Source organism: Pogona vitticeps, chromosome 4, assembly GCF_051106095.1.
Source record: "Pogona vitticeps strain Pit_001003342236 chromosome 4, PviZW2.1, whole genome shotgun sequence".
NCBI classification, from domain to species: Eukaryota; Metazoa; Chordata; class Lepidosauria; order Squamata; family Agamidae; genus Pogona; species Pogona vitticeps.
In genome coordinates, this window is record NC_135786.1 from 215,305,639 (window position 1) to 215,331,146 (window position 25,508).

Below are 25,508 nucleotides of genomic sequence, written 5' to 3' on the forward strand. Positions count from 1 at the left end.
CTGGCTTCGTAGTTGTTTGCCCGCTTCCCTTCTAGAACTAGACTTCTTTTTATTCCTCTGTTCGTTTGCACCATAGTGAAGTAAGTTCATACTGTAAGCCTTATTACCGAATGTGGAAAAACTCCCCTCCTCTCACCCAGAGTCACCATCAATATTAGGTTTGACTTCCTGCTTCACTTCACTGGACACTGAGATAACATGACCCACCTTTCATACAGTACAGTAATCTGTAAGAGACAGAATACTGCCAGGGTCAGGAATCTGCCCCATTGGAAATTATAGCAATGTCTGTGAAATGAACTTCTAGAGACAACTTTAGACCAATTACCACAACTAGTAATATGCTTACTACTCTGCGATAGGTTGCTTAAGAACTAGTGCAGGTCTGCTAATGTATGTGCAGTAGAAGTCCTACTGTACTAAGTGGGCCTTTCTCTTGGGTAACTCATAGAATCATAGAATAGAGTTGGAAGGGGTCTATAAGGCCATCAAGTCCAACCCCCTGCTCAATGCAGGAATCCAAATCAAAGCAGATCTGACAGATGGTTGTCCAATTTTCTCTTGAATACCTGCAGCATTGGAGCACTCACCACCTCCTAAGGGAATTGGTCCCATTGTCTTACTGCTCTAAAATGAAGAAGCTTTTCCTGATATTCAGACTAAATCTGGCTTCCTGTAGCTTGACTATTATATGTCCTGAACACTGGAATGATCAAGAACAGATCCTACTCCTCCTCTGTATGACTACCTTTAAAGTACTGTATTTGAAAAGTTCTATAATATCTCCTTGCAGTCTTCTTTTTTCAAGGCTAAAGAATGTGGGATCCTTTTTTTTTCAACTGTGATGTCGAGAACTGGAAACGTATACAGCAATACAGTCTTCAAAGCAAATATGTTTTGTTACTGTTATATTTTTATGGTGTGTTCTGCTTTTCCACAGATGTGTCCATAGAATGCAAATTCTATACAGTACACAGTCTTAATCATAGAATTACTTATCCAGAAACTACAGTATATTTAGAGCTGAGTTATTAATATGACTTATACCATTAATTAAAATGAGTCTAAACATAACCATTTAAATGACTGAACATGATCCAATGCCATTTGAGTGGACAGTCAGCAATCTCCCTCATAAGCCTATATTTGTTGGGTATATATAGCAGACTTTTAACTGATTAGTTGTAGTACTCAGCAATGAGGGAACACACTCTGCAAATGCTCAGATACACTCTCCGTGCTGACTAGATCAAAAGAATAATGGTAGAAAACTACAGCAGGGAACTGGAGACCTAATATATATTTTGGGTTTGAGTGTCAAGACACAAGAAATTTGTTGCATTTCAGTGTATATGTAAGAAAATACAGTATGTGGAATTTTTCGCAGTTAGGCATATTAGTATCTTTAATTTCTCTTATTTTATTGCTTAATAAAAACAAAGTATTGTGGCACCTTCAAAACTAACAGATTTATTTCAGTATGAGATATCATGGACTATGATTCATTTCTTCAGAAATTAACTAAACACTGAGTTCTCTGTTAATGAAAAAGTTTTAGTCCTTAAAAGCTTGCAGTGAAAAAAAAATGTTGTTAGTCTTAATAGTTCCAGACATGAGTTTGTTTTGTTTATACACATGTGTAGACTGAAACTTTAGAGATATATCTTGCTAGGGTAAAATCTACTACTGTATTTAAGGGGTATTATGGATTACAAAGTAGATGTGTTCAGCTAGGATTTAGTGTTAGCCATTCATGTAGCCATTTTTGAGAAACAATTAGCTCCATGAATGAAATTATAGGTCTGCTACTGGCAATTAATCATAATAGTTTAAAATTGCTACATTGTTTAGAGCTAGTAAACTTTAGTCTTCTAGATTCTGATTGAGTAAGTTCTTGCAGTAGCAGCTGGTATCCTTTATTTTGACTGAACAGTCAGTGGTGGTCAGAGCCAGGGGAAAAATTAGCTGAGCATACAGAGATAAGAGTTCAGTAGTAATGAAACAGAGACAGGACTCTGAACCTCCACCTGCAGTAAGGAGGCAGGCAGGATTGGAGTGGTAGCTTAAGATGGAGCAACAGCCTACATGACTAGTCTTTTGTATTCTACAAAAGCTTAAAAACAATAAGACATTAAGATGCAATGAGATTTATAACAGAACCCTAACCTTCTGCTATGATTGTTTCTTTATACCATGTTTGAGTTTTTCTATGAGGCTTTGGGAACAGTTCTAAAATACCAGAGCAATTCTGACTTTCTTAACCTGCAGATGGAGCTCAGCTCAAAAAGGAACTCAATTCAGACCTCCTGCTAAACTTATACAGAACTGATACTTTTTGCAGCTAGATTATAAGAACCAGCATTTTTGCTCTAAATCAAGGCTAGGCTTGTTTATTTTGGATTTATTTCAGAATCTTATATTAACCACAGGAGTAGAAACTGTAACTTAATTTTTTAAATATATAATAGTATAGTGGAAGATGGAGCATCAAGTACACATAGGCCAATATCCTGTTGGTTAGCATAGTAAATCACACTCAAGTAGGCCAACTGAATCACTTGGGATTTAGAGAATCAGTTCTCCCTGGGTTCCAATGATTCAAACAGGCTTTCTCTAATTGGAACTTTACTGTGTTATAGTAAATTGAAGTTAGAGTAGGTCTATTTTAAATCAACGGAACCTATAGAAGAATTGACTCACCAAATCCCCATTGATTCATCAAGTCTACTCTATGCAATTTACTATGTTAAGCAACAGGATTTCGGCCATAAGTGTTTTCCTCTTGCCATTGAAGAACTATTGTCAGAAACCTGAGATTATGAAACAAGAATGAGCATCCAGAGAAGCATGAAACGGCATATAAAAATATACATGCTCCCATATTAATATTTAAGTTGTTCAATATGGTGGGAGAAGCATATATACATTACGTACATTAATACAGACATAATATTCAAGTCATTGCTCTTTATTGTCACTGTATGTACCTAACATGTCACAAATGTAGTTTTCTTCCTGAAAGTGGATGTATTTGCACTACTATTTCATGTTAACTTGAAAAAGCATGTGCTGATATTAACTAAAAAAAGTATATGCTGACATAGAACCATACATATAAACAGAAGTAAACCCAGCTGAGTTAATAGAGGCTTACTTACAAGTCAGTTTAAGAAATTCCATAAAATATCTGCCAGCTTAAGACCAACATTAAAGCCATCTCTTGTGGGCTGGAATTCAACAAAAAATCTGGACGCTAAGGCAGGTGCTGTAGTGTAACAGATATATCACATGATCAAGAATGATGTGCAATATCATCTGAAGTGCAAGCTGTGTTTCTGACCAACAAAGATGCCAGCCCTGGTCCTGTATTTTCTTATGAAACAGCTGAGCCTTGGGATATTGCTGGAGAAATCCTCTAGACTGAAAGTTGAAGATGCTCTTGTACCCATGTTCTGCTTGTGGCCTTCCTATAAATACTGGTTGCCCAGTGTGGAAAGTTGGGAACAGAATGTTTGATTAAATGAGGACTCTGGTCCTCAACTAACTCTTCATACATTTTTATGTTATCCACAAGTAAGCAGCATTGAGTCCTGTCAAGTTTATTCTCAAAGAGGTATGAACAGGTTTGCACCCTGTGTTTGAATTAGGCTGTAAATTTTAACAGTTCTTTGCATTTGCTTTGATAGATTAAATTATTTCTGATGCTTTGTATAAGAATTATGTGTGGTGTTTGGTTTTACACTGGATATTACTTTTGCTTTACTGTTTCTGACAAAGAATATGGTTTAAAATTGTGATTGAATAAAATAAGTACCTTCATTCCTCCTAGGCAGCAGCCCTAATTTTGAATACTGGCAATATTCATTATTTTGACAGGCAAAACAGAGTTTGGGAACTCCCCCCCACCCCAGGTATCTGTATTAGTCTCTTCCAGCATATATATCAAAATACATGCTGGAAAACAGTATCGTGAAGCTGAATAAGCAAACCACTTTAGGATATCAGCAAATTGAATATTTCATCTGCATGTGCAGGGGAAGTAAATGCTTTTTTATTATCATTATTTTTAGACTGCAGCATACCATTGCTGATGAACTGCATCACTTATTTAAAAATGTTTTTCTTTACCTTGTCTGAAGGCCAGTAGAAAAACTGCCTGTAACAGGGAAAAAGGCAAAAACATGTAGCGCCATAAAAACTATTATTTTTTAATGTGAGCTTTTGTGTACAACTGCCAAGTACTAGTGATACGGCTTCTTCGCTGACCCGTGGCATCACTGGTCTCTAGAATCAAACGAGTTTCGAATCTATTCTCTCTCTCCTTCCTTGGTGCTGCAAAACAGAAAATAAAGATTACTCGGTTGAAAAAAAAAAAGGCAAGAAAACACTACATGAATTATCTACGCCTCCTTTCAACGAAGCGGAACAGAATACTGTAGTCGGATCAACTTTCACAATAGAAGTTCAAATTTCCCTGCAGAAGCAATGGGACAGAGTTCGATAGCCACGTGCCTCAGTTTAGCCAGCCTCTATAAACGTCATAAATCGGCGCTGCAGAGCCTTCTAAGGCCGAAATCGGGAGCTACGCGCCTGCGTAAGAGGTACGCCTCTATAGGGCTTTGCCTAAATTGGGAGGTACAATTCTTAGGCCTTAGAGCGCCTGCGTGAAAGGTACGCCTCTATAGGCTTTTAAGTGCGAAATTGCGAATAACGCCTAGGCACTATAAAGCCTGCGTGAGAGGTAAGGCCGAAATCGGGAGCTACGCGCCTGCGTGAGAGGTACACCTCTATAGGCTTTTAAGGCCGAAATTGGGAATTACGCCTAGGCGCTATAAAGCCTGCTTTAAAGGTATGCCTCTATAGGCTTGTAAGGGCAAAATTAAGAATTATGTCTAGGCGCTAGAAGTCCTGCTTTAAAGGTACGCCTCTACAGGCTTGTAAGGGCGAAATCAGAAATTATGCCTAGGCGCTATAAAGCCTGCTTTAAAGGTATGCCTCTACAGGCTTGTAAGGGCGAAATCAGGAATTATGCCTAGGCACTATAAAGCCTGCTTTAAAGGTACGCCTCTATAGGCTTGTAAGGGCAAAATTAGGAATTATGCCTAGGCACTATAAAGCCTGCTTTAAAGGTACGCCTCTATAGGCTTTTAAGGGCAAAATTAGGAATTATGCCTAGGCGCTATAAAGCCTGCTTTAAAGGTACGCCTCTATAGGCTTTTAAGGCCAAAATTGGGAATTACTCCTAGGCGCTATAAATCCTGTGTGAGAGGTACACCTCTATAGGCTTGTAAGGGCAAAATTAGGAATTACGCCTAGGCGCTATAAAGCCTGTGTAGGAGGTACACCTCTATGGGCTTTTAAGGGCGAAATTGGGAATTACGCCTGATTAATACTGTATCGCTGAAATTGGGACGTACACCTGAGTAATAGAATTCAATATACTCTCCCTAATTTATATTTTGTGAAGGAATTTCCCTTGAAAAGGCGTAAGCCTCCCTCAGAATCTCAGCCTCACTTTTTCTTCTCTGCGCTCCGAGCAAAGTTTCAAAAATAATCTGCAGGTGATGAGCCGCAAGCTGGTGTGAAATAGAGGTTGATAATTTGTATGACCTATTTTACTCAGCTCCTGTGCTCTTTGTCTTTGGGACCTTCTTGAGTTTGGGTTTAAAATCAGTTAAGTTATAGTCTCCCCTGGGATACGTAAAAATCAGGAAAGAATCTTTTGCAGTTTCTGTAATATATTCTCCTTTTATTCTACAATAAGAATAAAGTAGATCTGTGCAGGACAGAACTGCACTTGCATAATGAGTGGAAATGTTTCGTTCCTTTTTCAGACAGACTTATGGACACCCAGAAGGATGCACCTCCTCCAAAGCAGCAACCTATGATATATATCTGTGGAGGTAAGTACTGTCCATGCCTTATGGCTAGTAGAAATTGTAAGTTAGATTCATCAGGGTGATCTTCCTGTAGTGTAGAGTATTTCTAAAATGAGTAGTTTATGAGTCTTTGTGAGATGTAGGGAGGCAAGTGAAGATGACACCATGTGGCTTCTCCCACTGGGCTTTCACCTTCCTGCCCCAGGGCCATTATCCATCAGAATACACTGTGGAAAAGAATAAAGACATGAAGATAACATAAGGTGTGTTTTCTGCATCTGTATTGCCCTTTTTTCTCAGCCTCCACAGACCATTTACCACAACCTCACGTGGGAGGAATCATCAGGTACCGTCTTCTATTCAAGGGTTCTAACTGGTTTTCAGTGTTTGTTTCTGAGGGCATCACTGTATTTTTTAGATATTCTAAGGTGCTTTGAGGATAGCCAAACAGTAGTACATAAATCCCTTAAATAAATAATACTGCACTCTGATGCAGTTCAAAGAGCTATGATTCGGACTAACTAAAACTTAAAGAATTCTAGAAAATCTTAGTTTCCAAAATATAAGAGGATAGATTTTTACTTGATTGATTTTTCTAAAATGATAGCATGTTTCCCCGAAAATAAGACAAGGTCTTATATTACTTTTTGCTCCAAAAACCCAGTAGGACTTATTTTCAGGGGATGTTTTTTCCCCATGTACAACAATCTACATTTATTCAGCTACAGTCATGTTATCTTCTGGTTGCTGCACAATGGTAGAGGGTGGGGTTTCACTTAACTAGGGTTTATTTTGGGAGTAGGGTTTATATTACAAGCATCCTGAAAAATCATACTAGGGCTTATTTTCGGGGAAACAGGGTAGAACAATCAGCCAAACTCAATTCTTGCCAATAAAAATTACATTGTTCCTGGTGATTCCACATTACGGCATTAAATCTAATTTTTTTAAATTGTAGCTTTGTTCTCGCTTTTGTTTGCTTCCTACATGCATCTAAAAATATATTACTGTATTTTCAGAATGTCACACGGAAAATGAAATTCAAGCACGAGATCCTATAAGATGCAGAGAATGTGGGTGCAGAATAATGTACAAGAAAAGAACAAAAAGATGTATCCTTCTATTTAGGTGGCGTCTTTCCTTGATTTTCAAATGTTGGTTCTAACTGTCTGTATTTTTAATATTTGTTTAGGTTGTAGTCTTGTACATAACTATCTGGGAATAAGTTCTGTTGAATTCAGTGGGGCTTAGAAAGTAAATTTCTTATTTGATTTTTTAAAGATACTGTATTGTTTAAAGCATGATCTCTGTGATAGAGCTGTGAGTCTTTGGTGCACTCCATACATTATCTTTGTACACAGAAACTTTGGCTGGGAAAGGTATTATCACTCTAACATAAATTTACAGATTGAGCTGTAAATTATAGGTAAGCATCAGGCTGTAAACTGTAATGCATGAATCAGTTTTAAAGTTAGCATTAAAAGGAGTTCAAGCACACTATACTACTATATTTCTATATATTACGTGAAGTCTAAATTTTAAGCATGTTTACTACTTCTGGAAATCAGTGGGACCTACAGTATGATGCTGTATTTGCAGTCTGAGATTCTATTAAATGTGATAGGAAACCCCATTAAAATCAGTGGGACTTGTTTCTAAGTAGAAGTATAGATGTTTGTGGTATAAATGCATGTACTTGGAAGAAAATACCATTACATTTAATGAAGTTTTTTTTGTTTGTTTGTGCATGTGGAAGGCAAATGTGTAATATTCAATTAAAAAGTCAGGGGCACCCACTGGCTTGGCACAGCACTCATGAATCCCTGTGAGATCTTGTTAATTGCCAGCCAGCAGCAAGTGAATATTACTGTATATTGACCCCAGAAATACACACCAGTAAAAAAGCAACAAGATTTAGCCATTGTAAAGACAAGGGAGACATCATGACTACAGGGAAGATGTGAATTCTTACACTTCAGATGATAGGAGAAATCTCTGAGAACATAAAGTGTGAACCATTTCTGCTTCATCCTTTGCCCTGAGTGTCTGAAATGTGTTTTAAATTAATGTTTATGACAACTCGCATATCTAAGACAAATTCTGCTTCCTGTATACTTAAAGTTTAAAGGAAAGAGCAGCAGGTTGGTCCTTACTTAATGAAATAATCATAGGGCTCAGTAAATCCTGTTATTTGCTTCTGATTTCTTGGCTGTACATCTGTATGTATAGCATAGCTGTCATTCATTCTTTATACAATATAAATAATGACTGGTGTGAGTGCGATAAATGACTAGGTGAAGAGAGTAGAGGGCTCCAAGTCAATCCCTATGAGTCTGTTTCTTCATGCAGAATTATACCTATAATAATAATTGTGTTGTGCCAAGTCATTTCAGACATGGCAACCCTTTCCACAATTTTCTAAGTAGAGAATACACTTAAATGGATTACCATTCCCTTTTTCTGGGGGTATCTTGGGACTGTGCACATTGACCATGACTACACAGCCTGGCTCTTTTCACCGAACATATAGCAGGAAATCAAAGTTCCAACTTCTGGCTCCACAGCTAGATACCTAAACCATTTAGCTATCCAAGCAGCTAAACTATACCTACTGTATGCATAATTGTGTCCAAATGTATGTACAGTTCTTGATTATAAAAACCAATTTCTTTCACACTTGTTTTTCTTTAACTCATACTATAGTGGTTGTATTTGATGCCCGATGAAGAGAAGAAACCTTTATTTTAATTCAGTGGATTTTCAATTCTGCATATGTGACACAAGTTTCTTTGTTATGTACAAATATATTTTTTCATTCTGATAGTGTTAAGTTATTTAGTTGTCACAATAAATTTATTAATGTATTTTGTTGACATTTTTGTACTAGTGAATCTTTAGAAAATAGATTTTAAAAATGGTTGTAATAGTATTCATTTCATTCAAACAGACCACTTATATTAAGGCTAAACATTCTCAATTTTAGATTCTCTCATAGTTTTTTGATGGGTGGGAAAGAGTCAAAATCTGAGTGGTACAACCAATAATTCAGGTTACTCAGGTATTTTGAATCTTTTACTCTACCCATGATGTCTTCATTCCCCAATTATCATTATCTGAGAACAACAGCAAAAGCAAAACCCTAACTACCCAAATGCTTTCAGCAGAGGGAACCTTGCCAATAGTGTATCAGACTTTGACTAGGGACATTAAACAGAAAAAATCAGTTTTAACCATGAAACTTGCTAATGGACATCAGATGCACTCATTGCAGCTCATCCTAAAAGGATAAGGGAAGGTGGCAGGAGAAACACTGCCTAAAACGTATTGGAAGAATGGCAAATACAAATGTAACAAGAAAGGAAATGTTTTTTAAACTGGAAACTTTCTCCATGGACATAAACATGTTTTATGATGTGTGGATGGTGCTTTATTTGTACTAGTGTATTTGTAGGCATATGTCAGTCTCGAGGGACTATGGTAATATGCTCTGAATAGAGGACTTGGAACAGTGTCTAGTGTGGCTAAGAAGGCCAATATGAGAGTGGCAATCTCTTCCACACTGAAGACAAACACAATCTGTCCCCTGTCCAGCTCCCTGATTTTGCTGGGTTTGGGACTGCCTCTTTGCCTTGACCTGCTGAAGAAGAGTGTCTTCAAATTGGGAGAGGCCATGCTGCACCGCCTGCCTCCAGGCTGAATGTTCATATGTCAATATTTCCGATCTGTTGAGGTCCATTCCTAAGGCCTTCACATCCTGCTTTCAGATATCTTTGTATCGCAGCTATGGCCTCCCTCTGGGGCACTTTCCCTGCACTAATTCTCCATACAGGAGATCTTTTGGAATCCAACTATCAGCCATTCTCGCGACATACCCAAGCCAACGTAGTTGTTGCGGTTTCAGTAATGTATATAATGGTGCCTCGCATAACGAGCACCCCGTTTAACGACGAATCCGCATAGAGATGCGGATTTAGCGATCGCAAAAGCAATCGCATTGTGATGTTTTGAATGGACGAAAATCGCATTGCGATGATCGGTAAGCGTTTCGCTTACCGATCTTCGCATTGCGATGTTTCCACAACAGCTGATCGGTGGTTCCAAAATGGCCGCCGGGTGAAGAAAATGGCCGCCTGCAGCGTTTTCACACGGTTTCCTCGCTTACCGAGAAGGCAAAAATGGCGACTGTATGGAGGATCTTCGGATAACGGTGAGATCCCCCCCATAGGAACAGGGTTTGATGCGTTCCTGTGGGGTTTTTTGCCCCGTATGGCGATGATTCCGGATAGCGACTGTAACAGGCGACGATTTATCCGGAATGGATTATCGCCGCTATGCGGGGCACCACTGTACATGATAAAAATTCCAGCTCATTCTAGGACTACTTTATTTGGAACTTTGTTCTACCAGGTGATACCAAAAATGTGTTGGAGACAACGCATATGGAATATGTTCAACTTCCCCTCCTGCCGTGCACAAAGGGCCCAGGACTCACTGCAGTAACAGGAGTGTACTCAGGACACAGGCTCTATAGACCTGGATCTTGGTATATGCCGTCAGCTTTTTATTAAGCCATACTCTCTTTGTGAGTCTAGAGAACATGGTAGCTGCTTTACCAATGTGTTTATCCAGCTCAACATCTAGAGAGAGGATGTCAGAGATTGTTGAGCCAAGGTACACAAAATCATGAACAACCTCCAATTCTTGTGTAGAGATGGTAACAGAGAGAGATGAGTCCACACCCTGGCCCATGACTTGTGTTTTCTTCAGGCTGATTGTTAGTCCAAAATCTTGGCAGGCCTTACTAAAACGATTCATAAGTTGTTGGAGGTCTTCAGCAGAATGGGCAACAACAGCTGCATCATTGGCGAAGAGGAAGTCCCGCCTGCATTTCAGCTGGACTTCGGTCTTCACTCTCAATCTAGAAAGATTAAAGAGCTTTCCATCTGATCTAGACTGGAGATAGACACCTTCTGTTGCAGTTCCAAAAGTGTGCTTCAGCATGACAGCAACAAAGATCCCAAAAAGGGGTTGGCACGAGAACACAGCCCTGTTTCACTCTGCTTCGGATGTTAAAGGGTTCTGATGTTGAGCTATCAAAAACTACAGTTCCCTTTATTGGGCACTGTGTATTTGCATACACAATAAAATATTGAAGTTGTTTGGTCTTCCTTTACAGTGTTTGTTGTAGATTGTTTCACCAGAGTCCTACAATCCTGAAAAAGAATTACAAGAGCCCAACTCTCCATTCTTTTTAAATTTTATTCCCCAACACCTGCCAGATTCTGTTTAAAAATATTTTGAGATAAGCAATGTGCCACATAGCTCCTCAAGGAGCTGTGATCTAGGCAGTCGAAGAATTTGCTCCCACATGTATTCCCTCCCGCCACTGGAGAATACCCAAGTAAAAATAAACAGAACAGATTTTGCCTCTATTTGCCATCCCTAAATTGCATCGATTTCCAGCAATTAGAAGGCAGAAGGAAATACTGTATGTCTTTTTAATGCTTTTTGTGGATCAACAGTGTATCCCCTATTTTCATAGTTAATTGGTTGTATTCCGAGGAATCATTTTAAAGAAACAAACTGTTAAATCGATTTTGGGAAGAGAACTGGCTCATTCGTTTAGGTTTAAAGGGCAGGAAAAGAGTTCCCGTCTAGTCTGCATCTTTCCCTCTTCAGAGCGTTGGTGGCGAACGGGTGTCGCCATAGCAACCCTCTCGCAGCAGGAGGAGGAGGAGGCCGTTTTTCCTTCGCCAACTGCCTCCTCGCTTGGGGTCGTGGCAGGGATCCCTGTCCTTCCGTCGCTCCACTCGCCCGTCTGTCTTGGGGCGTTTGAAAACGGGATTCCTCGGGGTCGAGCAGCCCCCCCCCCCCCGCCATCGGCCGCTTCTCTCCTCAGCAGTGCGGAACCTTTGGCTTCGTCTTCGGTCGCGTCGCCTCAGCCGCGCTCCCAACGGTGAGGGCGGGCGGTGGTGGCGCCGCTTTTCGTGCCCCTCCTGGAGCAACGCCGTTGGGGGAAAGGGAACGGGCGAAAAGGGGGCGCCCCACGGGTGCGGTGGGGTGGAGTGGGGGCACCCATGCAGGAGTGAGGCTGGAGAAAGAAAGAGGAATGAATTGAAGGTGAGGGGGCAGTGAGGAACCGGTGCGGGGGCGCGCTTGTTTGGGAATGACCTCAAGGAGGGGGTGACGCGGGAGGGAAACGGATTCCTGAGGGAAATGGATTCCTCTGTCAGCAAGTAGGAGAAAGGCTGACCCTCGTGTATGCTGCTCGCTTTCATCCTGCTTTTCTGCAAGGAATCCGGGGCGGCGGGAGGAGTGGCGTGCTACTTTCCCTGCCTCCTTTTCCTCCACACAGTAACCTCGTGAGGTAGGACAGGTTGAGAGGTGGCGATGCTTGCCGTAAAGCCCCTCTGATTCGTGTGGAAGCTGAACCGGTATTTCCCCCGTCTGTTTTCCAGTTGACCAGTAGGTTGTGCTTATTCACCACCACCACCACCCCGCAACCTATGGACACAAAAGTGCGTCGTTTCTTCTCTAGCTTCTTGTTTCTCCACTCTGTCTGCAGGATAAAGTGATGGTGGGCCGACGCCCGTGGGGTTTCTGCAAGGAAACGGGCGGCTGTGATTTGGCTTCCCAGTGTGTTGGGAGTGGGGGACAGGACTTCGGCCGTATCCTAAACTTGGTGGGAGATTGGGCAAACTGGGGGAAATGCTGGAATGAACACTTGCAAGTGTTTATTACTTAGACTGGAGTGAACACTTGCGGGGCGGATCCCATCTCCAGAGTTTCCTGAAACCTTTAGGAACATTGTTTGCCTTTGTTGGGGACTTGGCAACAGTTGCTAATAGTGGTGGTGGTGGAACAATCCTGACTCTGTACCTTTAAAAAAATATTTGCAGGCCAGATCCTTTCTCCAGACTCTCCTGAAATCTGCAGGAATACTGGCTTGGTTGGGAACATGACAACAGTTGCTAATGGGGGGGGGGGAGCCCAACTTTAATGCTGTACTCTTAAAAAAAAAACTCTACAGAGGCCATTCTTGGGATTATTTACAAAAAATACAATTCACCTTTGCTGAAATCACGTTTCAAAGCGACAATCTTTCTAACATTGAGTCTCTTGCCTTTTACATTAAAATAAACTGAGATGAGTGTATGCACAATTCTAAAGTAATAAAAATAAATTCTAAAATCAAAGATACAAGGAATCATCATTGTAAAAGTTTCTGTTTTAGGAGGTTGATCTGTTTAGGAGGTTGATGTGATTTGCATCACCTCTTCACTCTTGTTCTCACAATAAAGCAGTTACAGCTGAAGTGTGTGAATTGTACTGACGTCTTCAAATTTCATAAATGTCACAAGTCAAATAAAATAAAAAATAATTCTATAGCTCTCTAAGTATTGTATTTAAACGAGGCTTGGCTTATTGCAAAACAGAATATAAATCCCACAGGTGCAGAAAAACACCATTCTATAAGAGTCTTAATCGTTTTCACTATAAAGTAAATTTTCGTGTATGAAGACCGACAATAGTATTTTAGAAGTCCTTCCTTTTAAATGAACAAAACTAAAGCTGAAAAAGAATGAAGACTTTACACAATTATTTTCAATTTATTGCTGTTGAGATTAAAAATACACAATTTATAGGAAAATAATTTATTAGATATATACATATGCATTTATTTTTCCTGTTTCAAAACTTTCTTAAATCTATATTTTTCATTGTTACACAATGTTTAATTTATGTAATAATTATATATATTATATATATATAAACATAGCATAAATAGCCAACATAAAATAAATAAGTGGTTACACTCAGTAACAACAATTTACAATTAAAAATTAATTTAGCTTTCTGATTAACTAAAGCAATAAAAAAACTGAGGGTTATGGTGTTTTCCTATGACTCGTGTGGTTCAGCTGCAGGCAGGATCTTGACCAAACCAATAAGAGAAAATAAAGGAAAAATCACTCTGCTGTCTCTTCATGCTTTGCTTTTTTTTTAAAGTGGTGCATTGCATACGTGTTGCCCTAAAGCACTTAAACCACTTCATGATATTGTCAGATTCAAAGAGGAAGGATTGTTTCTAGTGATTACACATGCTGGAGACAATCCAAATCAGAGAAATCCTACCTGCACCAAAAAAGTTGAAGTCCTGTGACAGGAGCCAGACAGGTGCAGGTGGGGCCACTCTAGGAGCAGGCTGGTTAGCGCCAGTAAATATATTGTCTGGTTGCCATCTTTAGGAGTGAACCAGCTGATCCCTGCAGTGGACCAAACAGCAGGCTAACACCCATTTAGTCAGCCTCTTGGTTTGCATGATTAGAAAGAACTTTAGGCAGGCCTTTCCTCCAGTCAATACCTAATTTATTTGCCAAATTCAATTGTATTAATGTTGTTTATTTTATTATTCTTGAGTGTTATTAGCTGCCTAGAGTAGACTTTGGTCTAGATTGGTGGGATATTAAAAAAACAAGCAAACTTTAGCTTGCAGTTTGGCAACATTCAAATGGAAAAAGAGTGGTAGTAATGGTTTATTAAAGCAGTTTGTGCAATTTGGAAATATCTCTGAGTAAAACTAGAAAGATATATGATGATTACATTCTGTATTTTTAGCTATGAGTGTTGGCCAGGTTTCATCCTTGTTCAGCCAAGGAACGACAAAAACATACCAAATTCCTATTGAACATCTGGACTACACATTCATTGAAACATGTAAAGATGTTAAATATTTGGAAAAAATTCTCAGGATATTAAGGTAAGTATTGATGAAACTTTATTAACATTCGTAGCATTAGAGTGTTTTTGAATAATCCAGGATATAGTGATTTTTACATTAAATACTTTCATCTGAAAAATAAAAGGCCATCACTTATTTTGTGGTTGAGGTAAACAGGTGTAAGGTAGTAATAATTTCAGTATACAGACTTTTTACCTACCTACAACAGTACAATGGGAGATACTGTATCTTAACAACTGCTTGGATTCTAAAATGGGAAGTCTAATATCTTTAGTAAAACGTAAAGGTTCCCCTTGACAATTTTTGTCCAGTCATGTTCAACCCTAGGGGGCGGTGCTCATCCCCGTTTCCAAGCCATAGAGCCAGTATTTTGTCCGAAGACAATCTTCCGTGGTCACATGGCCAGTGCGACTTAGACACGGAACACTGTTATCTTCCCACCGAGGTGGTCCCTATTTATCTACTTGCATTTGCATGCTTTCGAACCGCTAGGTTGGCGGGAGCTGGGACAAGCGACAGGCGCTCACTCCGTCTCGTGGATTCGATCTTACGACTGCTTGGTCTTCTGACCCTGCAGCACAGGCTTCTGCGGTTTAGCCTGCAGCGCCATCATGTCCCTAATATCTTTAGTAAACTGGTTTAAATATAATTAGTCTTCTGCACTTTTTGATGCTTTGTTCAAATAAAATGAAGGTACTGGAAGGTGATTGGGTTTAAAAAGTAAAGAATAATTAAAGTGCAATACAGTGGTGCCTTGACTTACGAACTTAATTGGTTCCAGAACTCCGGTCATAACTCGAAATGGTCATAAGCAGAAGCACCATTTCCCATAGGAATGCAAAGAAATGCAATTAATCTGTTCCGGTGGAAGAAAAAAATCACAAAAAAACCACACCACAAAACAAAACAAAACACTGCCAGACCGATCAGAAATGTGATTAATTTGTTACGGATGGAGAAAAGAAAGAAAGAAAAGCAAACAAACCTTGCAAGACCCTTCGGAAATGCAAAAATAGCAAAGAAAAAAGCAAACAGATGTTGCAAGTCCTTTCGGAAATGCAAAAAAAGCAAAGCAAAAAGCAAAAAGACACTGCAAGACCCTTTAGAAATGCAAAAAAGCAAAGCAAAAAGCAAACACTGCAAGACCCTTCAGAAATGCCAAAAAAAAAACACCAACCAGCAAAAAGCAGACACTGCAAGACCCTTCAGAAATGCAAAAAAGCAAACCAAAAAGCAAACAAACCCTACAAGACCCATCGGAAATGGGGGAAAAAATCCAAAAAGGAAACAAACCCTGCAGGACCCATCGGAAATGGGGGGGGGCAAAAAGCAAACAAACCCTGCAAGACCCATTGGAAACGTGAAAAAACCCACCAAAAAACAAAGACTGCAAGACCCATCACAGCACAGAAACATAATCCCCAAGCCCAAAACCACGCTACAAAACCCACCCAGAGCAGTTTTTAAAAAGCAGAAAGCAGCACCTTACCTTACCAGGCAGTCTGAAGCCTCCTCCAATTGCACACTCTCTAACTGCTGGGGTGAAAGAGCTACAAAGAAGCAGCCTCTTCGCCACCAACGTTTAACAATTTGAATTTCCCACCTTTTTTCCCTGCCTTTTTTATTGAAGCTCCGGGTGCAAATTGAAGCAAAATTTTGCAGCCGGAGATGGTCGTATCTCAAAATGATGGTATGTCGAGATGCCCGTAAGGCAGTGCACCTCTGTATAAAAAAGCATAACAATTCAAAGTGTGGAAAAATCAAATAGGAATAGAGATGTTTATATGTGTATGCCCAAAGTGCTATGAAAACTCACCAAATTAATTTAATAATTAAAAAATGGGTGAGTTATTACAGCAGCACTTGGAACACACACATATGTCCGCCCCTATTTCTCTGTTTTACTCTTTCATTAAAAGAACGAAGAACAGAACCTGAACATGTTATGTTTTGATATTTAGTATTTAGACGTTAAACGTCAAGACATTTATATATCTAAGGCATTTTGTATGCTCAGCTCATATAGTAATGTGTCATCTCTTTATTTCAAGATCTGGTGAGGAGGGTTTTTATCCTGATCTTACATTATTTTGCGAAAAACACATTGAATCTTTGGCTCCAAACAGCAGAGCTCTGCGAAAAGATAAACCTGCAGCTACTGCTTCTGATTTTACAGCTGAGGAATGGGAAAAAATAAACAATGAAATGAAGGTATCACATAATTTCATTCTGTATTGTGAAAATAATTACTTAAAGCCTCATAACTTTAGGTCTCATCCTGTGCCCTGTGAATCTTCTCTTTCCACTCCTGTGCACTGTATGGGTACAGTATAAGGAATTTGTTTTTGCGCTTGCCTCACACTAAGTCATCATTTCTTTAGCAAGTAGCAGAAGTCCTGTAATCCTTGTTTCTAACTACTAATGCAAGTCTTACAAAGTATATTTCATCCTTAAAGACGAGATAATGACAAATAATATATTGGCTGAATTCCTGTTAACTTAGTGTAGTAAGTTGCACATAGAGTAGGCCATTGAATCAGTGTAGATATGGATATAAATCCCATTATTCAATAGGCCTACTTTAATTGCTAATACTTGGAGATATCCAGTATGGTGTAGTGGATAGAGTGATGGACTAGGACTCAAATTCCCGTTCAGCCATAGAAACTCACTGGAGGAGTGGAACTGGTAAAAGCACACCTTAAAAATCTCACCTTGAGAGCCCTATTAGGGAGGCTATGAATTGGTTCCTACTTGACAACACATAACAATAACAATAATTAACAAGATTTCAGCCAGCATGTGGTTTTTGAAAAACATATTCCTTAGATCTTATTTTAATTTTTAGAGCTGTTTAAGACAGTGTATTGTTTATTATTATATTTCATATTGTCTGGACTGTTTTTGCAGATGCTCTGTTATGGAAGTCATACTATATTATCACTTCAGTCATGAATAAAAAAGTGTTGTTCCATAATTGAAATAGAAGGGATACTACATGTCATTTCATTATTTCTTCTGAAGTTTTTAACAAAACATGCAACGTAGGTGCTAAGACTGCAATTTAAAGCAGAAGACCAATAGAGGAGGAATAAGTTTCTTCTACTGAAACATACTTCTTCCTCCTTTTACTCTAATTGGGGAAAAGATATGAGAACAATATTTCTGTAGGGGCAAAAATCTAAGAAACCATTCACTCTCTGCTTTGAATTGCAGTTTTAATGGCTGTATTATGAATTGTATTAAAAACAATTTTTAAAAATCACATCTTTAAAATTAGCAAGTTTTATTAGACAGGATCTTTCATGTAAGCCAGTTCTTTAGGGACATTTTAATAATTGTTACAAAAAATAATGCATTTCGGGGATTTTAAAATGAGATAAATTTATGTTATGTGCTATTTTAGAATTGGGTTACAGAAATGAAAGAAGAAGAATATAAAATTCAGTATGCTACAACAGAAGTATTCAAAGAGAAAATGGAAAATTTGCCACCAGTGCGTAGTTCAAACTCTTATTCAACTGGTAAGGTGTGTACTTTTTCTGTGGTTCACGTTGCATATCTGCTTATGAATACATCTCTATGTATACGTCTTTATCCACAATTCTTGTTTCTCTTCATCTGTAGTTTGTTGCCACTTCATTAGTATTTCTGCATTATAAGTAGGGATGTGTATTGGGGGAAATAGGCTTGTCTGAAGAATCTTGAATGCCTCTAAGAGCAGAAGTGCTTCTGTAACTAACAGCAATAGCTGGGCCCCATTTAATAGTTTCAAAGAGGGAACCCTTTAGCTTGTATGACAAAAACAAATTAAAACAAACTTACTATCAGGTGTTTCTTCAGAGTGAGCAGAGAAAAACTGTAGTTTCCATGGTAGTTGACTGAAGCCATAGGTCTCTACATTTTTACCTGAGTTTGCAATTCAAAGTACAGTGGTGCCCCGCAAGACAATGATAATGCGTTCCATTGAAATTGCTGTTTAGCGAAATCATCTTGGGAAAAGAGTTTCCCCATTGGAATGCATTGAAACCCGTTTAATGCATTCCAATGGGAAAAATAGTCGTTGTTGCGTGAAGATCGCCCATAGGGAAGCCATTTTAAATCACTGTCTTCCGAAGCATCGGTGCCAAAAACACCCTAGGGGAGCCATTTTGCGGAGCTGCCAATCAGCTGTTGAATTAAACTGAACAATGGCTGGCTGCCGCCGCAAGCCCCATGTTGCTTATAGCCCCTGGTGGAAGGGAGCTCCTCTGTGCCCACCTGGCACCAGTTAATGGCCAAGGGACCTCCCCTCTCAACTCCGTCCGGGGGATTCCCATGCCGTGGTGAAAGGGAGCCCCTGAGTACCCACGTGGCCGGCAAAACAAAGGCGACCTCCGTCTCTTGTCCCCCAGGCAGGGGAACCCTTGCTCAGCGCTGGAAGGGAGCTCCTGAGTGCCCACATGGCTGGCAAAAACAAAGGGAGTTGCTAGACGCCTCCCATCTAGCAATGAGGGAACCTCCCCCTCCCGAGCCCCAGGCCGGGAAACCCCTGGTCAGTGCTGGAAGGGAGCTCCTGTGCGAACGTGGCCAGCAAGAACAAAGGGGACCACTCCCTCCATGTCCCAGCAGCCCCTGCCCGGACGGTGAAAGGAACGTCCTTCTGCGCAGAGATGGGGAAATCCCCAGGGGCTTCCCCCGCCCCACCAAAAGGGCGAAAACTAAGGCTAAAAGCGCCCAGGGAGGGAATTCCGCTAGCAGCCCGGGAAAAACCTCGCTGTCGCTAGCTTCCCAAGTAGCCCAGGTTGTCCCTGAAGCCACTCACGACCCCCCCCCCCCGCTCCCCAGACGCACCTCCGGTAAGCGCCACTTGGTGTGGGAGGGCAGGGAAGCCAAGAGGAGGCGGGGAGCCGGCGCGCGCTTCCCACTCAGGTGACAAGAAGCAGCCAAGAAATCCTAGACTTGCTTGCTGTGGGCGGGAACCGGTGTGCGCTGTCCCACTCGTGTAAAGAGGCAAGGGGAAATCCTGAGCTTGCCTCACTGTGCCGGGAAACCCCATTCGTCCGTGAAGCCACTCGCGATGCCCCCCACTCCCCAGCCGCCCCCTCACCACCTCCCCTACGCCTCCGGTAAGCATCACTTGGTGTGGAAGGGGAGGGAAGCCAAGAGGAGGAGAGGAACTGGGTGCGCTCTCCTACTCGTATAGCGAAATTCCCCCATAGGAAACACTTTTGCGAAGCGCAATGGCGGTCGCAAAACCTTGTCATTATACGAATTCATCGTTTTGCGAGGCCGTCATCTTGTGAGGCACCACTGTAAAGCAAATTGGCTCTGAATCAGTCCACAAAGAAGTTTTTCAAACTATTAAATCAAGCTCTAATCTGTCTCAAAGAGTCCATATACATCTTCAATTATAAATATTCACTTGTGTTTGCAAAGGATGTATTTTCAAGTGACAAATCAAAAGGAGTCTCTAATGATGTACATCTGATCTTATGTTTATATATTTATATTTATATTTAAAATTAAATCTGAGTTTATGCATGTAGTTTTAAATTTAATGTGGTGGACTCACCAGGTCTTTTATATGGAATACAGTGGTACGTTGACTTACGAACTTAATCCATCAAAAAGTTTGTAAGTTGAAGCACCATTTCCCATAGGACTGCATTGGAAACCATTTAATCCAAACCAGCTGTTTTTGGTTCTTATGTCGAGGTGCTGTTTGCAAGTAGAGGCATTGATTCCCATAGGAACTAATGCAAAGCCGGTTAATCCGTACTCTACCACTAGGAGGAAAAATTTTTTATTTTCTTCTTTTTTTGACCTAAGATGAACTTAGATCAAAAAAAGGGCAAGAAAGGTTTTTTTTCGTTCGCAAGTCGAGGCTCCGTTCGCAAGTCAAAGCACCATTTTGCGAACGGAGCCATTTGTAACTCGAAATGTTCGTAAGTGGAGACGTTCATAAGTCAAGGTACCACTGTAGTTCAATGGAATAAGGAACTAGAAGACATTAACAATAAGAAAGTATTGGGCAATGTTATTTTCCTTACCATGGAGTTCTAAGACAGTGATCAGTCAATTTGGATCAGTTTGAGATTGAAATGTTTATCTGGATTTATTTGCATTAACCTTTGGCCTTGGGCCAGAAACAGACTTGATCCCCTGGGAGATGATCTTTGCTGCGATGATTAACTTTCCTGGAAGAAATACAAGGACTCTGTTGATTTTCCTAGGTACTTTAATGGCTTTTAATACCATTGTGGATTGCACTATTCAGGTTTTTCATGTTGAGAATATAGATGCTGATTGATAATGGTTCTGCTTCTGCTTGGAGATATGACTCCACTAGATGCTACTAAGGGTGTATTACTCTATCTCTTAACCTGTGGGGTTCTTTGGAGACCCACAGAGACCTTTTCTCTTATGATGCTGTTTAGCATCTTTGTGAAATTCCTGGAAGAAAACATCTGGAGATTTTTGACTGATGTATCATCAGTGTGAAGATGATCCCCAGGTGTAGCTCTCTTTTCCATCAGATGTGGGGAGGATACATATCTGCTGAATCTCAGTACCAGCCACTTAGTCTAAGCAAAGTCATATCCCCTTTATGATCTTTTTGGCACTAGATGAAGACTTAAACAAACAAACAAACAAACAAAAACCAATTAGGCATTTTAAATCTTCCATAAATGTTTTCTGCTGTAGTTTGTTTTGTAATCTGATTTGTGTATTGATTTCTGTTGTTTTTATTGGAAGGAGTTTTGTGTGCTCATGCTCAATTCTTAATGTCTGATGTTTAAAATTTAATGATTTATTTTAGCTGGAGTTTTTGTAAGCTGCCGAAAGAATATTTGTTGAACAGCTTAAGTTAACATTTGATAAGCACATAGTTGTAGACAAGGAAGAGGAAAAAAGAGAATATGTTAACATATAAGAGCTCCAAAGCCTCAGTTTGCATTACTTTAAAAATATCTGCAAAGGACATGTGTTTTGATGCTGCTCTTAGATGAAAATCATTGCATGCATTGTAATGTTGGTCTTACTGTTCACACAAAGTGAACAACAGCAAAACAAATCCCATTATGAGTAATTCTAAAAATATTGTCTGACTCTTCATTACAGAGTAAACCTTCAAAATACAGACAAATAAAGAAAAATGTGCCAAGGGACTACAGAGAATGGGATGTGTATGTTATATATCTTTTTCCAATTATTTGTGTGTGTTTGTGTGTGTGTATGTAATATTAACACTGTTTTTTAAGAAGTAAGAATTTATATGTTAAAAAATTCCTTCCAGTTTAGATGGTTGCTATAAGGGACGTGTTGGTGCTGCGGGCTAAACCGCAGAAGTCTGTGCTGCAGGGTCAGAAGACCAGCAGTCGTAAGATCGAATACACGTGACGGAGTGAGCTCCCATCGCTTTGTCCCAGCTCCTCGCCAACCTAGCAGTTCGAAAGCACGCAAATGCGAGTAGATAAATAGGTACCACCTTGGTGGGAAGGTAAAATGGCATTCCCTAGTCATGCTGGCCACGTGACAACGGAAACTGTCTTCGGACAAGCGCTGGCTCTACGGCTTGAAAAACGGGATGAGCCCCCTAGAGTTGGACACGACTGGACTAAAAATGTCAAGGGGAACCTTTACCTTTTACCTTTATAAATGTCTAGGTGTCTTATTTAAAAACTCCAGAGCTTTTCCCATTCATTTGAAAGCAGCTTCATTAACATCAAATAAAACACCAATATGGCTGGACCAGATAGCAAGCTATTTGTGCCCCTTGAGCTTTATAGGGCAAAACTACTCACCTGGGCTACAGCATGTCCCAAATATGGGCACATTCACATAATGCCTCTCTAGATTCAGAACAACAGAAGAGCCTGACAAGAACTCTGGAAGTTCCCAGGTCAACCCTCAAGGCAATTGTTTTCATGGAGGTTGCCTTGATGTTCAGAGGGAACTTTAATCCAGAAGATAGATATCAACTCCTGGCATAATATAATTTTTCAACAGGTTTTCCCCATAATCCTAAAAACATTTGAAGATATGGTATTTGAGGCTACCAAAATCTGTCAAACTGTTTCTAAACTGGGCATTTCAGTGACTTTCTTGATTAGAAGGGGCTACAGCAGTGTCTGTTTGGAATTTGCAAGCCACATAATTGATGCTGATTTCTAGAATGCCTCTACATCTGTAGTTACTGTCATTCTAATGCACTGCACCAAAATTTTGTTGCCTCTTCTGGGAATTTTTCCCCCAGTACTTGGCTTTCCACTATAAATAGGGCCTCAAGGGTTTTTCAATCAGTATAGACAACTCTGAAGTTGATGGAGATCAAGAGATGTTATAATAGTAACATCTAAGATAAGTCACTGCTGTCCTGCTGCAGTCAGAAGAGAGAAGATTTTGTTCATTTTCTTCTAGAATGCTCCTTATACCTAGACTTAAGAACTCAATATCTTGATCCTGTTTACTGGTAATGGAGATAATATTTTCTCAAATACAACCTCTGTTATTTTGGCAGAATAATTTATGATGTGTTATTTACAGTTACTAAATATTTTAAACTTGATTGTGCAAGTCTGAATCTAATGTAGTAGTAACTTTTCAATTTAAATGTTAATAGGCTTAAAAGTAGCGGGGAGGCTTTCTAATTAAAGCAAAAGGCTATGGTTTAATCTGTATGTTTGCCCAAATAGTCTATTTTCTCATTGCTGGTTTTTAAAACAAAACATAAGATGAACTAAAAATACCTTATGAAAATTGGATGCCATATCTCATACAGCTGGCTGTAGAACAAGGCACACATGATTCTAGCATATGTGTCTTTCTTAAAATATAATGGAGTGCATACTTTTCACTAACTGGAGATCACTAGTTTAGAAAGGGACATTGTGACTCAGATTCTATCCTTGTCATTACTGATAAAAGAGCTTCTGATGTCCAAAACAGTTGCCTGTGGTCTCGAAGAAGTACTGCTTGAATGGGTTGGAAGCTTGAGATGTGATAGCCTATTATTCCTTTTGTCCTTAAACAACAAACTGTATACAATGTGAATATAAATAAAAATGCTGATTATTTTCAATTCAAGGTTTGATGTGGAACAAGAATGCTCCAGAATTGATAAAAATGAAGAAAATCAATTTTGTAAAACAAGCATTACTACTAAGACGAAGTTGCCAGACATTGAGATAGATACAACAGGTAAGCATCACTCCATTCTCTAGGGATATTTTTTGTTGTCATTGCCATTTACTGCAAAATGTCAATTCTGATATGTGCATAGAAAGAATTCTTTTTTCTTCAAAATATGTAAATTGGTGCTGCTATAAAAGTATAAGACTTTGTATCAATTTGGGGATATATCCAGAATTAGTCTTACCTAGAGGAGACCCATTAAAATCAGAGGGATTTAAGTTAGCTATGACTAGCAAGTCCCAGTTCAGAAAGTGTACATTTAGATGAGACTTCTCCGATATTAAAAGTCAAGCAGACCAGTCTATAGTGGATCTTCTTCTCTCCCATTTTTGAATATGGGGATGACATAGGTATGTTCACTTCCAGTCTTCACAGACATCACATTTTCTTCAGGAATTCTCAAAGACAATAGGCAAAGGCTTTCAAATGACTTCTAAAAGGCTCTGAGATTTGAGAATACTTTGGCAAGTTCCTTTAATACCCTTGGATGCAATTCATCTGGCCCAGGAGACTTGAATTATTTAAAATAGCTAGACATTCCTGTACCATCACTTTAGCTATTCTGGGCAGCATTTTCTTCCTCTGCCCCTTTTATTCTATTTGCACTAGATTGGGCATTGTTTTCTTTCAGAAGAAGATGAGGGAATTCACATGGGCCTTGTATTCTGCCGTGTAGCTCTAACTTTAATCTGCTGGTGTTGTGATTGAAATCTTTCTGTCTGCCCAATAGCACACTGTTTCTTTTAGTTGTTTTCTGTGCACATTAGCAAGATTTACAATCCATATGTTGTCTTCCCTTTTCTTCTGTTTTCTTTAGTTATGTTCTGGGATTATCTGCCCTTGAGTATGTATAGAACTCAATCACCCCTCTTTCTTACCCTCTTAATCTAGTTCTTCCTATCTTGTTTCTTGCACATTCCATAGTGAGTGGGGCAAGGGGAATAGTGGGATGTTCTGCAGATTCCTCTCTGGCCATTTATAGGGTCACCAGCAGTTTTACTGCGATACACAGTGTACTGTGCATGGTCATTAGGGAGGGGAGTTCCTTGAGATCATTATATCCCACACTAGATTGATTGCAAGTGCTGAGGATGGAGAGGAGATTTCTCTCTTTCCACTGAACTTTTCATAAAAATTTAGGGGCCCTGACCTAGTTATGTTTCATGAATAATGATCCCCATAGTGCTGTTGGGCTATGGTTATAGTGCACTACTGCACTTTCCCAGCACAACCATGCTGTTCAATATGGGAACATTATAAAATGTTTTCGCAGCATCACCTAGTTGAGTGCTGCTTGTCTCCTTCCATTCCCCACTATACAGATATTATTAGTGGGTAATCATTCATATGTTGCTCCATGATACAGGAAAGTCACACTGCCAGCAGCTAGGAGGTAATGTGTCTTGCAGACCAGAGCTTCAAATGACAGAAGTGCAATGGTAATAGGTGAGCTGAAAGTAGAGGCATATGTCCACAGAGGCATGTCACTAGGATGTGACTAATGCCAACATGGGAGGCACCACCCCCAAAAAAGGGAGTGATGGAACATTGCACAAAAATACATCCAAACAAGGGGTTCCTACATCAAATAACTCTAGATTATTCTGCTTGTCACTTTAATGCAATAGACTGATTAAATGCAGAGATCACAGATCTACCACCAGGTAGTGACATATATAACTTGGATTTCAAGCACAAAAGTGGAATGT

The 25,508-nt window shown here is 39.8% G+C and overlaps 2 protein-coding genes across 14 annotated transcripts in view; both read left to right on the top strand.

Moving 5' to 3' along the window:
- POLR2K (RNA polymerase II, I and III subunit K) overlaps positions 1–8,752 on the top strand; it is a 36,916-nt gene extending 28,164 nt beyond the window's left edge. The window contains exons 1-4 of one of the 7 annotated variants that reach the window (XM_020785347.2): positions 4,462–4,601; positions 5,835–5,903; positions 6,899–6,991; positions 8,583–8,752. In XM_020785347.2, the coding sequence (XP_020641006.1) occupies positions 5,843–5,903; positions 6,899–6,991; positions 8,583–8,605 (177 nt within the window). In that variant the 5' untranslated portion in view covers positions 4,462–4,601; positions 5,835–5,842 and the 3' untranslated portion in view covers positions 8,606–8,752. Of the gene's footprint in view, positions 1–4,461; positions 4,850–5,112; positions 5,200–5,834; positions 5,904–6,898; positions 6,992–8,582 lie in introns of those variants that run through there. The other 6 variants (XM_020785348.3, XM_020785349.3, XM_020785344.3 and 3 more) reach the window with 6 other exon arrangements.
- Positions 8,753–11,589: 2,837 nt separating this feature from the next.
- Positions 11,590–25,508, top strand: part of SPAG1 (sperm associated antigen 1) — a 51,927-nt gene continuing 38,008 nt past the window's right edge. For 4 of the 7 annotated variants that reach the window (XR_013545343.1, XM_020785333.3, XM_072999186.2 and 1 more), the window contains exons 1-6: positions 11,864–11,999; positions 14,499–14,640; positions 16,674–16,833; positions 18,029–18,151; positions 21,727–21,791; positions 23,693–23,805. Coding sequence is in view for 6 of the 7 variants with exons in the window: in XM_020785333.3 (XP_020640992.3) it covers positions 14,501–14,640; positions 16,674–16,833; positions 18,029–18,151; positions 21,727–21,791; positions 23,693–23,805 (601 nt within the window). In the remaining variant the exon portion in view is untranslated. Of the gene's footprint in view, positions 11,836–11,863; positions 12,000–12,230; positions 12,398–14,498; positions 14,641–16,673; positions 16,834–18,028; positions 18,152–21,726; positions 21,792–23,692; positions 23,806–25,508 lie in introns of those variants that run through there. The other 3 variants (XM_078393612.1, XM_020785335.3, XM_072999184.2) reach the window with 3 other exon arrangements.